The sequence below is a fragment of the Canis lupus genome, chromosome 16 (assembly GCF_003254725.2).
Source record: "Canis lupus dingo isolate Sandy chromosome 16, ASM325472v2, whole genome shotgun sequence".
Lineage (NCBI taxonomy): Eukaryota > Metazoa > Chordata > Mammalia > Carnivora > Canidae > Canis > Canis lupus.
In genome coordinates, this window is record NC_064258.1 from 5,639,688 (window position 1) to 5,655,556 (window position 15,869).

The 15,869-nt window shown below is 36.8% G+C and overlaps 2 protein-coding genes across 2 annotated transcripts; both read right to left on the minus strand.

Moving 5' to 3' along the window:
• Nucleotides 1-3,150: 3,150 nt before the first annotated feature.
• On the minus strand, nt 3,151-7,806 carry LOC112650982 (olfactory receptor 13). Its single transcript, XM_025433888.3, has 3 exons — nt 7,547-7,806; nt 6,796-6,920; nt 3,151-4,232 (listed from the first exon to the last, which is right to left on the minus strand). Exon 3 carries the CDS (start codon nt 4,226-4,228, stop codon nt 3,296-3,298), a length of 933 nt encoding a protein of 310 aa, XP_025289673.1. The 5' UTR covers nt 4,229-4,232; nt 6,796-6,920; nt 7,547-7,806; the 3' UTR covers nt 3,151-3,295.
• Nucleotides 7,807-8,123: 317 nt separating this feature from the next.
• On the minus strand, nt 8,124-15,615 carry LOC112650953 (acyl-CoA-binding protein-like). The gene is made up of 2 exons (XM_035700212.1): nt 15,597-15,615; nt 8,124-8,308 (listed from the first exon to the last, which is right to left on the minus strand). The coding sequence occupies exons 1-2, from the start codon at nt 15,613-15,615 to the stop codon at nt 8,124-8,126; spliced, it is 204 nt and encodes a 67-aa protein (XP_035556105.1).
• Between the last annotated feature and the right edge of the window lie 254 nt (nt 15,616-15,869).

Below are 15,869 nucleotides of genomic sequence, written 5' to 3' on the forward strand. Positions count from 1 at the left end.
TTGTACATAATATCCATTTGGAAGTAGAATATAAATCAATACACTGATCATTTAAATACTTCCCAAAATAAATTGCTTCAATAATTGGTTTGCAAAATGTTGGCTTTTCATTGATGAAGTATCTGAGTCAAGGATGAACATATCTTCAGGAAATCATAACAGATAATTGATGGAAAATAACAAATGTTATTATCAATGTTTTATTTGAATCTTGAAAACTGGGAAAATAAAGAGAATTTATTAGAGTTTATCCTTATTATGTTTATTATTTATATCCAAAGTATAGAAACTTCAGTTGTAGACATCTAGGTTCATTATAAGAATTGTAACCCACTGGGGGAAATTTTTCTGCAGTTTGGAAGAAATACCTTCAATATTATTCAATTCCATTTGCTCTGATTCTAGTTTCTTTGAGCCTTTTTTTTTAAATTCATTCTTCAGAGTTTGGAAAAGAAAATTGGGCTATCTTGAATAATGAGTACAGGCACTCCTTTCCCTGGGGGAAAAAAATCCTTCATTATAAAAGTTGATATTGTCATCTAGGTTAACCATTATTATCTTGTGAGTTTTGTGAGGGTTATTAAGTTTCGACCATTTTGACCAATTCCAGGTTAATTAATAGAAAACTAGTTTATGGACCTACCAAACTGATGACCAGGCCTTAAGCCCCTAAGGTTTTTTTTCAAGAGAAGTTGATTTGACTTTTTCTGGAATCCACTGAATCACTGAGGATTGTCCATGTGTTCCTTTGTGCCCATAATCTCCCTATGAAGAAACCCCACACAAGATAAACACTGATGCTAAAATTATGACTCTCTAGTCTGATCATCAGGATTGCCATAGAAATGGTTAACCAAGAGGAGTTAGTATGGTTATTAAGGACTAAATCTATTAAGGACTAAACATTAACATCATAAACAAGAACATTGATCTCCTCATTGAAATATTTGTTCAGTAACATAAAAATACTTTGATGCAATTAAGTAGTTTCTCTTAATCCCCCATAGTCCTAATTGTTTAGGAGTATTTAACTCCACTAAACCTGGATAGAACTTATTTCTTCAATTTACTTCAGTATTTACAATCAAAACGCTCCTATAACTGCTTAAAAGCCTTATCTTCAAGTTTAATGGCTTTTCAAGTACTTGAGCCTTAACTATAACCCCAAATAAAATTTAAAATTACAATTTGTAAAAGGTATGAATTTACTGTAGGCCCTGTAAAAAGTGTCATTTTCCTCTAGCAGTAGAAAAAGAACTGAGTGATAAAATTGTACAATGGAGGGCACCTGCATGGCTTAGTTGGTTAAGCATCTACTTCTGGCTCAGGTCATGATCCCTGGGGTCCTGGGATCAAAACCCAAGTCAGGCTCCCTGCTCAGAGGGGAGCCTGCTTTTCTCTCTCTCTGCCCTTCCCTTCTGCTCTTCTCTCCCTCCTAACAAAATCTTTTAAAAAATTATACATTGTAAAATTAATAAAATTATCAAAATTTCGTCTGTGTATTTAGCCACCAAAGAATGTAGAGTGTTTTGAGTTTTTTGCTTTCAACTTTGCAACTGCACAAAAAACTCACCTAACCCTTTTTTGAGATTACAGTAGTGCACATGGCATTCCATATAAAGTACCAGGAACTTCTTGGGTATGAAGCTATCATTTGGGATCTGCTCATTTTAGAAATAACCAATATATGATAAATCACGCACTTTCTTTATTGTTTCCTTTTTAACCTTCAAAGGATCAACCAGCCCCTTGGGCATTCTATCCTTTATTCATTTCTTTTTTATACATCATTCACTGTGTACCTTCCCTGTAAACATTCTCTTCTAGAACTTCTCCCATACCTCTATTTTCTAAACACAACAATGGAGAAATCTTTTTAAAGCTTATATACTATGTAGGTGGTGGCTTTTGCAAAGCCTCCCAGATTTCTGTGAGAAACTTGGTTTTATCTTTAAAACCAAGGAGAGAAAAAAAAAATGAGTGTAGTGGGTAAATAGGGAAATGTATACTTTTCTAAAAATCTCAGATTTAGAAGATTGTGAAATTGAATAAAGTCATCCATGAAATATATCTAGGAATGCTGACCCAAGATGAAGCAGAGGGTTGGATTCATTATCTCCAGATGACCTGGAAATAATGTGATCCTGGAGAGACAGTGACCCTCACTTTCTTTACCCAAAGAGAGCACACATTCTCACAGGCTGAATCAGGATATGTATTTAGACCTACATCCTCTTTAGAGGCTCCCCTTGCAGGAAAAAAAAATTAATAATTTTGCTCTAGAAGGTGTTATAGGAAGTACTTACAATGAGTCCATCAAGATAAAGATTTCCTGTTCCAAGAAACTGATAGTGTTATGAAAGAATTCTCATGTGATCAAATTAATTTGGAAAACATTAGTTAAAAATTGGAATAAAAATCTTTACTACAGATATTTTTACAATTTTCACTATGCTAATATGAATTGTGAGCTCTAAAGTAAGGCATCTAATATGCAATAATGTTCAAACTTACTTGACCATATAATTTATTTTTAAAGCCTTCTTGAGGAGCTAGTGTTTTGAGAAAAACATTTTGAGAGGCATGAGGCTAGACCACTGCTTGATGAAGACATTATAAAGGGTATTGTTCTAGATCTTCAGCTTCCAAATCATGGTTCATGGACCAGCTACATCACAATTTGCTATTGGTAATATTTGAAGATACAGATCTCTGGGATACATTCCACATCTACTGAATTAGTGGTCTAAGTGGTGGTGCAGAAGATGGTTCTATTTTTAAATTTTTTTTTAATTTTTATTTATTTATGATAGTCACAGAGAGAGAGGCAGAGACACAGGCAGAGGGAGAAGCAGGCTCCATGCACTGGGAGCCCGACGTGGGATTCGATCCCGGGTCTCCAGGATCACGCCCTGGGCCAAAGGCAGGCACCAAACCACTGCGCCACCCAGGGATCCCTAAAATTTTTTTTTATTTAAATTCAATTTAGTTAACATATAGTATATTATTAGTTTCAGGGGTATAATTTAGTGATTCATCAGTTGCATATAACACCCAGTGCTCATTACATCAATTGCCCTCCTTACTGCCCATCACCCAGTTCACCATCCCCCACCTCCCCTCCAGCAACCATCTGTTTGTCTCCTAGTGTTAAGAGTCTCTTATGGTTTGCCTCCATCTCTGTTTTCATCTTATTTTTATGTTGGCTCAGATAATTCTCATGCTAAGTTGGGGTTGGAACCTCTTGAGATAATATCTTCCTAGGTCACTATCAATCCTGATGCCATAAATCTTTTCATAAAGCTCTCTGTATTCCCAGCACTCTCTTCAAGGCATTTTTCACTTCTAAGTTCCTAAGACTATAGATAAGGGGGTTGAGCATGGGGTTGAAAAGGCTGTGAAACAGGAGCAGGTATTTCTTCTGCTCCTTGGGGTTCCCATATCTGGGCCCAACATACATTATGATGGCTGTGCCGTAAAAGAGTCCAACCACACAGAGATGAGATGAGCAGGTGGAGAAGGCTTTTCTTTGACCTTCTCCAGACTGGATTCTAAGGATGGCACAGAAAATGCACATATAGGAGATTACAATTGAGGAGAAGGGTCCCACTAGCACAGAAATTGCTCCAGCCAATACCATAATCTCATTGATGTGGGTATCTGCACAGACAAGTTTGAGAACAGCCATGATTTCACAGAAAAAGTGATTGATTTTCTGGAATCTACAGAAGGGTAAGGGGAGAAGTAACATGAGATGAACCAAAGACAGAAGGACTCCAATGGTCCAAGAAGTCAGCACCAGGGTGATGCAGACTCTCCAGCTCATGATCACAGAATAGCGGAGGGGGTGGCAAATGGCCACATACCGGTCATAGGACATCACCACCAGGAGAAGACATTCTGTGACAGCAAAGGTCAGAAAGAGAAAGGTCTGCGTCAGGCAGCCAGCAAAGGAGATGGGCTTGTCTGGCCTCAGGAGGTTCACCAGCATCTGGGGCACCGTGTTGCAGGCATAGGCTATGTCGACGATGGCCAGGTGGGAGAGGAAGAAGTACATGGGGGTGTGCAGTCTGGGGTCCAGTGAGATGAGCCCCAGGATGAGCCCATTCCCCAGCAGGGTGAAGGCATAGAACAGGGTGAAGAGCCCAAAGAGAACCATCTGAATCCTTGGGCCAAGAGGAAATCCCAGTAGGGTGAACTCTGTGATATATGTCATATTGTCTCCCATTTTCCTAGGACAGAATAAACTGAGTTAATGTTTGTGATTTTTAAAAAATCTTTAAAAATAAATTCATGTTAACTTATTTGAAACCTTTTTATAGGACAGTTTTCAGAAATACTTTCACTAAATTTTTGTGTATTTTAATGAATGTATAAAGACTTCAATAGCCCTGAAGTAAATTTAAAAATAGATATACACACATACATATTTCCTTTGTTGTTGTTAATGTTTTTGGCAGAGGCTAAATGTTCAAAGTTAAAATTTTGTCACATGTTAATCAAATACATGGCTTTTGTTTCATTCAGTGAGCTACTCTATGTTCTTCAAATAAATTCTGCCTTTCTTTGCTTATATTAGTCAGAATTATTGTTTTTTTTTTTCAAATATAATGACTCCTAACTGATACACCCAAGTGCCCAAGTCCTTAAAATACAACAAGTGTAATCTTGAGTTGGAAGGAATCATTAACGATAGAATATGCTAAGGTTAGATATACCATTGACCATATTCACCATTAGCCATTAACCTCTCATCTGCTTGTTTAAACACAGTTTCCAATCTTGCATGTACTGTCACCTCCACAACTAATATCTCATGAAATCGCCTCTTGATCAAGTATAAAGACTTATCTTTAGCCTAAAATATCACCTTATTAGGTTTCCACAATATTTAGATGAGCATTTACATGAACGACTGAATAGATTTATACTATCATTTATTTAAACAAAAAAAACCCCCAGAATCAGTAACTTTTATTTTGACTCAATATTGATAAATACTCCAGAAATACCCACCTCTGCAGGTGACAGTAGCTACCGTGAAGGATAATGCAGAAGGAGTCTCTGAAATCCTTGAGATTGAACTAAATCATCTTTCTTACTTTATGATTCCACAATTAAAATGTAAGTACAACCATGATATTGCCCTTTTCACTTAAAATTTATTCCCATCCTTCATGTAAGATCATCTTGGAGACAGCAAGGATGAGCAATAAATCCTTAATTTAAATGGCTACAAAATAATAAGCCTGCTTAAAAATGATCCCATTTGCACTAAAACCCTCTTATTACCACTCCAATAATAAGTGTCATGCACAGGATGTTAAAAATAATTTAGAATATTTGCTGATTTCCTATAATATACCTACCACTGCTCTGCGGGGCGGGGGGGGTGCGGGGAACTATCATGATAGGAACTCCAAGCTCATAGTCATTGCTGGCACTCTGTCCTCATACTATTGCACGTAATAAATAGATAAGCATTTGTACACTTATTCAATAACTCTGGAGAGTCTTCCTTACGTATTTATTTATATATTTGACTTCCCTCTATGAATGACACTTTGAATCTAGTTTTTTAATAAAGGAGTGATGTTTTACTGTTTAATATTAAGTATTTACCAGAGAGTCCCCTGCACATACTTAGCTCTTTACCTTAAAAATAGCTACCAGTCAAAAATAGCCATTAATACATTGGTTGTATTAATATATTGATAGGTTAATAACATTTTACTCAGAGTATTCTATTAACCTATCAATGAATAAACTTTATGTATTAATAACAATGTACCTTATATAATATTAAATTGTAAAACCTAACAGGAAACAAACATGATGTCAAAATATATTTGACCAGGACTCACAAAAGCAAATAGGAAACCTGTGTGTCTAGAGATGATTGTTGTATAAAGACCCCAATAAATCTTCACGCAGAAAAGGCAAACATATCTAGCGTGGATGAATTTACTGATGGTGCTAGAAGCCTTGTTGCTCGTCTGAGAACTGCCAAGGAAGGATCTTTGCTCCTCAAGTTGCCTTTAAGAGAAGTCTTTATTAATTTATCATCTCCACAAAATACCTTCCCAATTGCCAGGAGAGCTGTGTATAGGGGACGAGACAGTAGGTCTCCCTTGTATCAGCATGCTCCCTACAGAGTCATGAAGAACCCCAGCACTGTTATTCTCCTGAGAGGTGAGAGGACTGGTAGTTCCTATTTGTGTCTTTTAGGAGGCTAGAGAGAGAGCGAGATCTTTAGAAGTCAAAAACAAGCAGTCCCTTCCTGATTGAAATAATACACACATATAAATTCATTCATTCTCTGTCACCATGTGAATATTATAGCTCCCAAAATACCAGGATTTGTTACAGTTTCACGAATTATGTTGTTCCAGATCCTAAACATTCAGGAGGCACTTGGGAGATTCAAAGATCCATGCGTGGTTATTTTTTGACAGTGAAATAGAAGAACAAACCTTGACATTAATTCCTACACCCTTTTCTTTTAGTGTTGTCTAGTTTTCCAACCATCCTGAAGGTGTTTGGAAAATGAACTTAAATTCAAAGATCTTAATCATTATATCATTTTAGATAGTGACTCAGATCCTACATCCTTGAGCATAGATCTACAGATGTGTGGGCATCTGTGCTGGGAATTCACATTGGACATGCCCTGGTGTTTATCGACCCGGCTGGAAGAACAGCTAGGCAGAAGGGCTGACCAAGTTTACTTTTGAAAATTTCCCTTTTTGATAATTCTGATCCTGTCCTCATGGGGACAAGCAGGAGTCTATATACCATAAATGTAGAATGGCTTGGAGTGTTGGACCTCAAAGGCAAGGCCAAGTGGGATGCCCAGAATGAGCTGAAAGGAACTTCCAAGGAAGATGCCAGTGAAAAAGCACATCTATGAAGAAGATGATCTAAAGAAAAAATACAAGGAACTGGATTAGCCACTAGGCACACATGTCCTCTAAATTGGTAGAATGTCTTGCTTTTCTAACACTGGAAAGCAGACGGCCAACTCCCATCCTCTCAACCCATATGGATGAGGTGAAATATATTTAATCTACCTAAGAGAGTAGGCATATACTATCACAGCATATTCTGCAGGATGCTATCAACAATCCAGTGTACTTGCTGTGTGTCAGGTCACAATTTCTATCATGTCTATAATTTCTGAGTAACACAATATAAGCTGGGAGGAACGATCCCTTGGTCATTTGCCCATTTTTACCTCCTTAGCTGTGAAGAGGGTCTAATGGACTAAGATGATGTTGTGTTGGAAAGCGTATCAGAAATCAGATATTCCGGGCAGCCCAGGTGGCTCAGCGGTTTAGTGCTGCCTTCAGCCCAAGGCCTGATCCTGGAGACCTGGGATCGAGTCCCACATCAGGCTCCCTGCATGGAGCCTGTTTCTCCCTCTGCCTGTGTCTCTGCCTCTCTCTCTCTCTCTGTGTGTGTGTCTCTCATGAATAAATAAATAAAATCTTAAAAAAAAAAAAGAAAGAAATCAGATATTCCAAAGCCCTCCCATCGGGGTACTGACCAAGGTACTGCAGACAAGAAAGAGAAATTAGCCGTTGTAATGCATTTTATCCATAATCATGATGAATCATGGTTCCACATGAGGTAGAGGGAATTGGAAAGCCAATGACTGATTTACTGGTCTCCTTAAGAAGAAGGGACTATATTGAGAGCCCAGCATGGGTCTCTGCTGCGGACAGAACATATATTCAGCTGAGCAGAGCAGTGGAGTAGAGAGCAATCTTGGTGAGGGGCAGCCTATGCTGTTAGATTCATGCAAAGCCCCCATCTCTGTTGCTATGGCTACTGCATTTGGGTGCTTATCCCTTTGTTCTGGGGTGGCCAAGAACAAAGGCTGACATTCCAACTGAATCATCTTGTACCTGATTAAAAAAAAAAAGCCATCATCAAATAAAGTTGCAAATGTACTTTTAATTTATCTACAGATAAAGCTAGTCAGAAGCTGTTTCAGGCCGTAATCTGTTAGAATTATATCCTAGACAGTCTTGAGGAACTGGGTTAACCAGTTATTTTCATCATTTGGCTTCATCCAGTGTTAGAAAAGCAAGACATTCTACCAATTTAGAGGACATGTGTGTCTAGTGGCCAAATCCAGTCCCTTGTATTTTTTTCTTTAGATCATCTTCTTCATAGATGTACTTTTTCACGGCATCTTCCTTGGAAGTTCCTTTCAGCTCATTCTGGGCATCCCACTTGGCCTTGCCTTTGAGGTCCAACACTCCAAGCCATTCTGCATTTATGGTATACAGACTCACTTGCTTGTCTGGCATTAACGTGGGATATACAGATTCTCACAATATTTCAACCGTGTTCCTTCCAGATCTGTGACCAACAAGTCAAACTATTTGCTAATTTTCAGGAGTCGGTGCAAATTCTCACTTCAGGCAATTTCTGTCTCCACAGTGTAAATGGCAAGGTGAATTGCCACCTCCAGGCAATGAGAGACTTACCCTTATCAATGACCACCTGCGTGGCAGATACACAGCAGAGAGGGAAGAACCATGATAGCTGGGATAGAGTTGATACCAGGATGTGAGGATCTGGGCCATTCTGCTTACTTTTGTCTTCTGTGCTTGCTCGTCCTGAGTTACACTGCATCTTGGTGTGAGGCATGGCTGCTGTGGTCACTCACTGTTATGATTCGGTGTGTCGTATAACATCTCAGCTCAACATAGGCAACCCTGCACTTACAGTTACTTGACACTCTACGAGTAGTCACTGCTAAGGCTCAATAGTACATGAAGAGTTGTGTTTTGAAATGTGTAGTATCTTCTGGAATAGAGGGAAAGACCCTGACACAGAGTCCCTGTTGCGTGTGCTACGATTCACCAAAGACCCCTTCAAATCCATGTGGTCTGCTGATGAAATGGCCCAAGTGTTATAAAGAGCTACAAAGTGTATAGATCCAATGGTTTGTATATATTAACACACCTGGGTAAGCCCCATCCAGATCAAGGTATAGAACATCCTCAACACAAGAGAAAATTCCCTTTCTTTTCCCCTCACCACACCACCAGCGCCCAAAATCACTTCCTCACTCTGAGGAAGGAATTCTGACTTCTGTTACAACAAAGATTAGCTTTGCTTCTTTTTTGAGGCTCATATAAATAAAAACATACACGCATACTGTGTAATTTATGTCTGGCTTCTTCAACCCAATATAATGTCTTTGAGATTTATCTATGCTGTTGTATCATTTTTTTATGCTGCATAATATTCAGTATAGTTCACTATTCTGTTATGGAAATTTGGGTTATTTCTAGTTTTCGTCTATTGAAACTAGAACATTCTATGAATATTCTTTTTTAAATATTTTATCTGAGAGAGACAGAGAAAGGGAGAGTGTGAGCTGGGGCGGGGGTTGAAGGCAGAAGGAGAGGGAGCAGCAGACTCCTTGCTGAGCAGGGAGCCCAATCTAGGGCTTGAACCCACTACCCTGGGATCATGACCTGAGCCGAAGGCAAATACTTAATGGACTGAGTCACCCAGGCAGCTCTCATATGTGTTTTCAGTGGGTATACCAAGGATAGAATTGGACAAATCCTAGGACAGGCACATGTTTAATTTTAGTAGATATTGCCAAACAGTTTTTCAGTATGGTTTTATAATTTTAGTTTTCCACCACTTGGTATTAATTTTATAATATTAGCTATTGTGATATTTGTGTTTATTGATGATTAATTGTACTGAATACATATGTTTATCGATCTTTTGAATAACCTTTGTATGGAGTACCTGTTCAAATCTTTTGCCCAGTTTTCAATGGAGTTTTTCCCGGTCATTGAATTTGTAGACATTCTTTACAGAGTCTGGATCTAAGTGCTTTGTTAAATAGGTGTAAGAAAGCTATTTTCACCCAGATTGTGGTTTACCTCTACGCTTCCCTACGGAGTCTTTTGATAAACAAATTATTAGTTTAATGGCATCCAGCTTCATTTCTTTTTATGATTAGTGCTCTTAGCTTCCTGCTTTAGAAAACAACCTACCAAAAGATCATACTCTAATTTTTCTCCTAGAAGAGTAATCATTTGCTTTCATGTTTAGATCTAAGGTGCACTCAAATTATCTTCGTGGATGGTATGAAATAGGAGTGAAGGTTTTTAGTTTTTTGTTTTTTGTTTTTGTAAAGATGTCCAACTGCAAAGATGACTTCAAACTACATTGGTAATTTTGTCAAAAATATTGATGAAATACATATGTATCTATTATTGTATTCTGTTTTCTATTGATTATCCTTAAACTAATAGTTAACACAACAGTATATATTAAGCCCTGTAATCCAAAGTGTAGCTTCCAATTTTGTTCTGTCCAAAGTTATTTTGATACTTTCCTTAAATTTTCTTGTAAATTTGTGTAATAATTATGTTTTTAGGGTTTAAAATTTTCCATTTTTAGTTGAACTTTTATTTTGATATAATCGTAGGTTCAGATACAGATGTTAAGAAATAATACAAGGGTTATTATATTATTATAATACTGTGTACTCTTTACGGTTTCCCCCTTTGCTAGCATCTTTCAAAACTCACAGTGTATGGACACTGGTACAGTCCAGGTGGGTAACATTTTCATCACTACAAGAATCTCCCATGTTGCCTTTTTCTAGCCATGCCCATATGGTATATAATCTTATGTGATTTTTTTTTTTTTTTAACTCCGGAGATTCACACAGGTTGTTGCATCTATCAATAGTAGCTCCTTTTATTGCTGAGAAGTACTTTATGGTGTGGATGTGCCACTGTATAACCATTTACCTGCTAGTGCCATCTGGATTGTTTCTGTTTTGAGCTATTACTAAAAAATCTTCTTTGTGTACAGGCTGTGTGTGTGTTTAAGTCATTTTCCTGAGATTTATGTTTTGGTAGTTTTAAAACAATGAATTAAATTTCCTTAGTAGTTACAGGATCATGTGAATGAATTCTTCATATTAAGTGAGTTGTGGTAGTTTGTGATTTTTGAGAAGTGGTTCATTTAATCTGAGTTACTTGTAATTTCCTTTACCATCCTTTGATGTCTGCAGTGATATCCCCCCTTTCATTCTTATATTTTTAAGTCGTGTCTTTACAAGTACTCTTGGGGGTTTCTAAATTTTATTGATCTTTAAAAAAACAACTCTAGTGTTTATCTTGATTTTCCATTTTAAATTTCAGAGTTTTCTGTTCTTATATTAATTCCCTTCCCTCTCCTCCCCTCCTTTAAATTTATTTTGCCTTTCTTTTTCTAGGATCTTGAGGTAGGGATATCTATTATTCATCTGAGACTCTCATTTATATACTTATGTATTTACATATTTAGGTATTTATTCATTTATATATTTTAATTCCAATATAGTTAACATACAGTATTGTATTACCTTCAAGTGTACAATATAATGATTCAGCAATTCCATACATTACCCAGTGCTCATCACCAGTGCGCTCCTTAATCACCATCACCCATACCTCACTCACCTCCTCTCTGAGAACCATGAGTTTGTTCTCTATAGGTAAGAATTCTGTTTCTTGGTTTGTCTCTCTCTTTGCTCATTTGTTTCTTAAATTCCACATAGGAGTGAAATCATATGGTATCTGTCTCTCAGATTTTATACTCTCTAGCTCCATCCATGTAATTGCAACTGGCAAAGTTTCATTTTTATGGTTGAATATTCCATTGTGTGTGTGTGTGTGTATGTATACCTATATGTGTGTGAATATTCCATTGTGTGTATATATATGTATACATATATATATACACACAAAAAACATCTTTATCCACTCATCTATCAATGGACATTTGGGCTGCTTCCATAGTTTGGCTATTATAAATAATGCTACAATAAATAAAGGCACAAATGTATACCTTTGAATTAGCTTTTTTTTTTTTTTGTATTTTTTGAGTATATTCCCAGTAATGTGACTTCTAGATTGTAGGGTAGTTCTGTTTTTAATTTTTTGAGGAAGCTCCATACTGTTTTCCACAGTGGCTACACCAATTTGCATTCCCACTAATAGTGCATGAAGGTTTTCTTTTCCCCCATCCTTGCCAACACTTGATTCTTATTTTTGATTTTAGCCATTTTGACAGGTGTGAGGTGATATATCATTGTAGTTTTGAGACTTTTCCTCTTTTCTAATGCATGTTTATTATAATATGCACATATTTAATCTAATTATTGGTACAATAAAAGTCTGATATTTTTAATTTTTTTTTTTTTTTTTAAGATTTTGAGAGTGAGCAAGAGAGGAGAGAGCATGAACTAGGGAAGGGGTAGAGAGAGAAGCAGACTCCCTGCTGAGCAGGGAGCCCGATAATGGACTCAATCCCAGGACCCTGGGATCAGGACTTTAGTAGAAGGCAACACTTAACTGACTGAGCCATCCAGGTGCCTCTATTTTTTTTTTTTAATTTTTTTTTATTTTCTGTTTCAACTCTTTCTTTATAAATATTTTTGACTTCTTTGGGTTACTTGACTTTTTTTTTTTTTTTAAGATTCATTTTGATTTACCAATAGGGCTTTTGTGCATTCCTTTGTATTGTTTTTTTTTTTTAATAGCTTAATGGTTGCTCTAGGTATCATACATCATCACATTCCAGTTGATGCCATTTTTTTTTTTACCAGTTTGAGTACAGTATTGAAACTTTATCTCCTTTATGTCTTTACTCTCTCCAATTTATATATAGTCTAACAGTCTTCAATATTTTCTCTAAAGTTTAGAATAGCACCAAATAATGCTATAATTTTGCTTAAGCCATCAAACATAATTTAGGAAACTTATGAGGATAAGAAAAGCCCATGGAATTTACTCCTAGTTCTGTTTATTGTTATTTTTCTTCCTGATATTCCCAATATCCTTTCTTAATTTCTATTGAGTGATAACACTTTTAAAGGAACAGCTTTGTTGTGTATTGAAATCTATGCTGATAGTTTTTAATTTCACTAATATAGTGTTCCAGTGTGTTTTGGCTTCCATGATGTTTGGAAGAAATCAGCTAAAATCTTACTGTTCCTTTGAAAGTAATGCATTTTTCCCCTGATCATTTGTAAGGTTAATTTTTTATTTTTCATTTTCAGTACATTTCCAACGAGGTTTTGATTTTTCTTTTTTTTTTTTTTTTTTTGGTTGAAATTTATCTTTTCTTAATTTGAGTGTAATTGACATACAATGTTAGTTTCAGGTATACAACATAATGATTTGGCTTCTCTATACATTATGCTGTGTTCACCACAAGTGTAGCCACCATCTGTCACCATACAATGTATCATATCATTGACCATATTTTCAGTGAAGTTTTCTTATATTTATCCTGCTTGAGTTCTTTTGAGCTTCTTCAATCTGTATATTGGTATTGCTTATCAGACTTTTTGAGTTCTTGTCATTATTTCTTCAAAATAATCCATCCATTCCATTTTTTTCTCTTTTCTTCAAGAACTAGGAAATTAAAGTTTATTGGACTTTTGGAGTATCTACCACAACTCTACTTTGCTCTCACATTCTTTCCGTTCTTTTTTCTCCCTCTGCTTTAGTTTGGTAACATATAGTGAACTGTATTTGAGTTAACCAATCCCGGGTTCAGTTGTATCCCATCTTCTGTCAAATATATCTAATGAGTTATATATGTAAGGGGTTTTTTGTTTTGTTTTTGGAGAAGATTATGAATGTTTTTAACATTCTTATTTTCTGTTGAAGTATTCTGTTTTGTCATTCAGTTTTTTCTTTATATTGATTAGAGATATTTTAATGTCCTTATCAATTCCAATTATCTGGATGACCTGTGACTTTGTTCCTAATAACTGATTTATCTCATTAATTTTTCAGTGCCTTTTATTTACATTTAGGAATTTTAAAAATTTTATGTTGAAATTATAAGTTATAAGAAACTCTCAAAAGTTTTGTTTTTGTTTTTTTTTCCTGGAGCACAGTTAAATTACTTGAAGATCTCTTACTCCTCTTAAGCCTAGGTTTCAAGCTGTGTGACGGTGAGTGTATTTCATTTTCCTTCTTTACTGCTAGGATATAACATATACTTTTAGGATATGGCAATTCACCCAAGATGTGGGATTTCTGGAGTCTCAGCTGAGTTCCTAAGTCCTCCCCCCACCCCCCAGTATATCTCCCCATTCTGGCTGGCTCTGAACTCCAGTATCTTCCCCTGCATTTGTTAGTTCCAAATTCTCTGCTCTAAATTCAGTCTCCTCGCAGCTTTTTTCTACTAGAGTTCTCTTTTCTTAATCCATTTCCTTAATCCATTTTCACATAACTAAGGAAAACTAAGAACTCAAATGGCACTTTCATTTATGTTTCTAGGATTTTCTCTTTATTGCTCTTCCTCCTGTGGTACACTGACCTCCCCAGTTCCTAACTCATCTAGCAGACTTGAACTCTGATCACTACTTTCTCTGATTCCTGCTTGGGTTCCATATTCCTGCACAAATACCAGAGAAACACCTCCCTGGGGCAGCTAAGGGTAAATGTGGTACTTCCCTCATGTGCATCTTCTTCATTGTTTCAATGACTGTCAAATGTTGCTTACTATGGGTTGTTGATATCATTTACAGCAGGACAGTAAGTCTGATACCAGTTACTTTTTACAAGACAATATACTATTTTTAATGCAAAACTATAAAATCTTTTCTGCACTTAAAATTTTAACTAAAAATATAGTTAAAGGTTATTGAAGAAAAGAGGTCTTAATGATTTGATTTCATAAGAAAGGATACTCATTTAGGAATAATAAATAAATCTTAGATGTATTGTCACTTTGCATGACATTACCTGGAAGTCACAGTCCCTGCATGATTATTATTCTTTTTAAAGATTTATTTTAGAGAGAGAGAGAGAGAGAGCGAGCATGGGGGGAGGGAAAGGGGATATTTCCAGCCAACTCCCTGCTGAGCACAGAGCACAGGGAATATCTCCAGCAGACTCCACACTGAGCATAGAGCTCAAAACTTGATCCCATGACCCCGAGATCATGACTTGAGCCAAAATCAAGATTTGGACATTCAACTGAGCTACCCAGGGACCATCCCCCCCGCCACACGATTATTTATGTAGTTTATCCATTGAGAAGTGAAGTCTAGCATGTTACACTATTCCGCTATATATTTATTAATTTATATTGCTAGGGGGATGTCTGGGTGGCTCAGCAGTTGAGTGTCCGCCTTTGGCCCAGGGCATAATCCCAGCATCCTGGGATCGAGTCCCACATGGAGGCTCCCTGCATGGAGCCTGCTTCTCCCTCTGCTTGTGTCTCTGCCTCTCTGTCTCTCATGAATAAATAAAATCTTTAAAAAGTTTTTTATATTGCTAGGCTTTCTTTTAATGATTGAAAAGGCATGACAAAGTGAAATATTATTACCTGAAAATACTTTGCTGCTCTGGATAATAAAAAGGTGGAAGCTTTAAGGAAAACCTTGTCATTCTCAAACATCTCAAAGGGAAAAGACTTGACCTAGCTATAAGTTCCATCCTTCCCCCACATAGACCCTATTTGCAATGCTCTATACAAGGCATTCTTCACCTGAACATTCTTGAGGCTGTAGATGAAGGGATTCAGCATTGGATTGAAGAGACTATGAAACAGGAAGAGCATTTTCTCCTGTTCCTTTCTCTGACTAGAGTCTGGAACCATATAAACCACCATCACAGTGACAAGCCTAATCACACAGAGGTGAGAAGAGTAGGTGGAGAAGGCTTTTCTTCAGCTTTCTCCTGATGGATTTTCAGGATGGTCCAGAGGATGCTAGTATAGGAGACTAGCACCCAAACAAAGGGGCCCAACTAAGATAAATATACAGGCAGCAGATGATAGCTTCATTGATTCAGGTATCAGTACAGGCCAGTTTG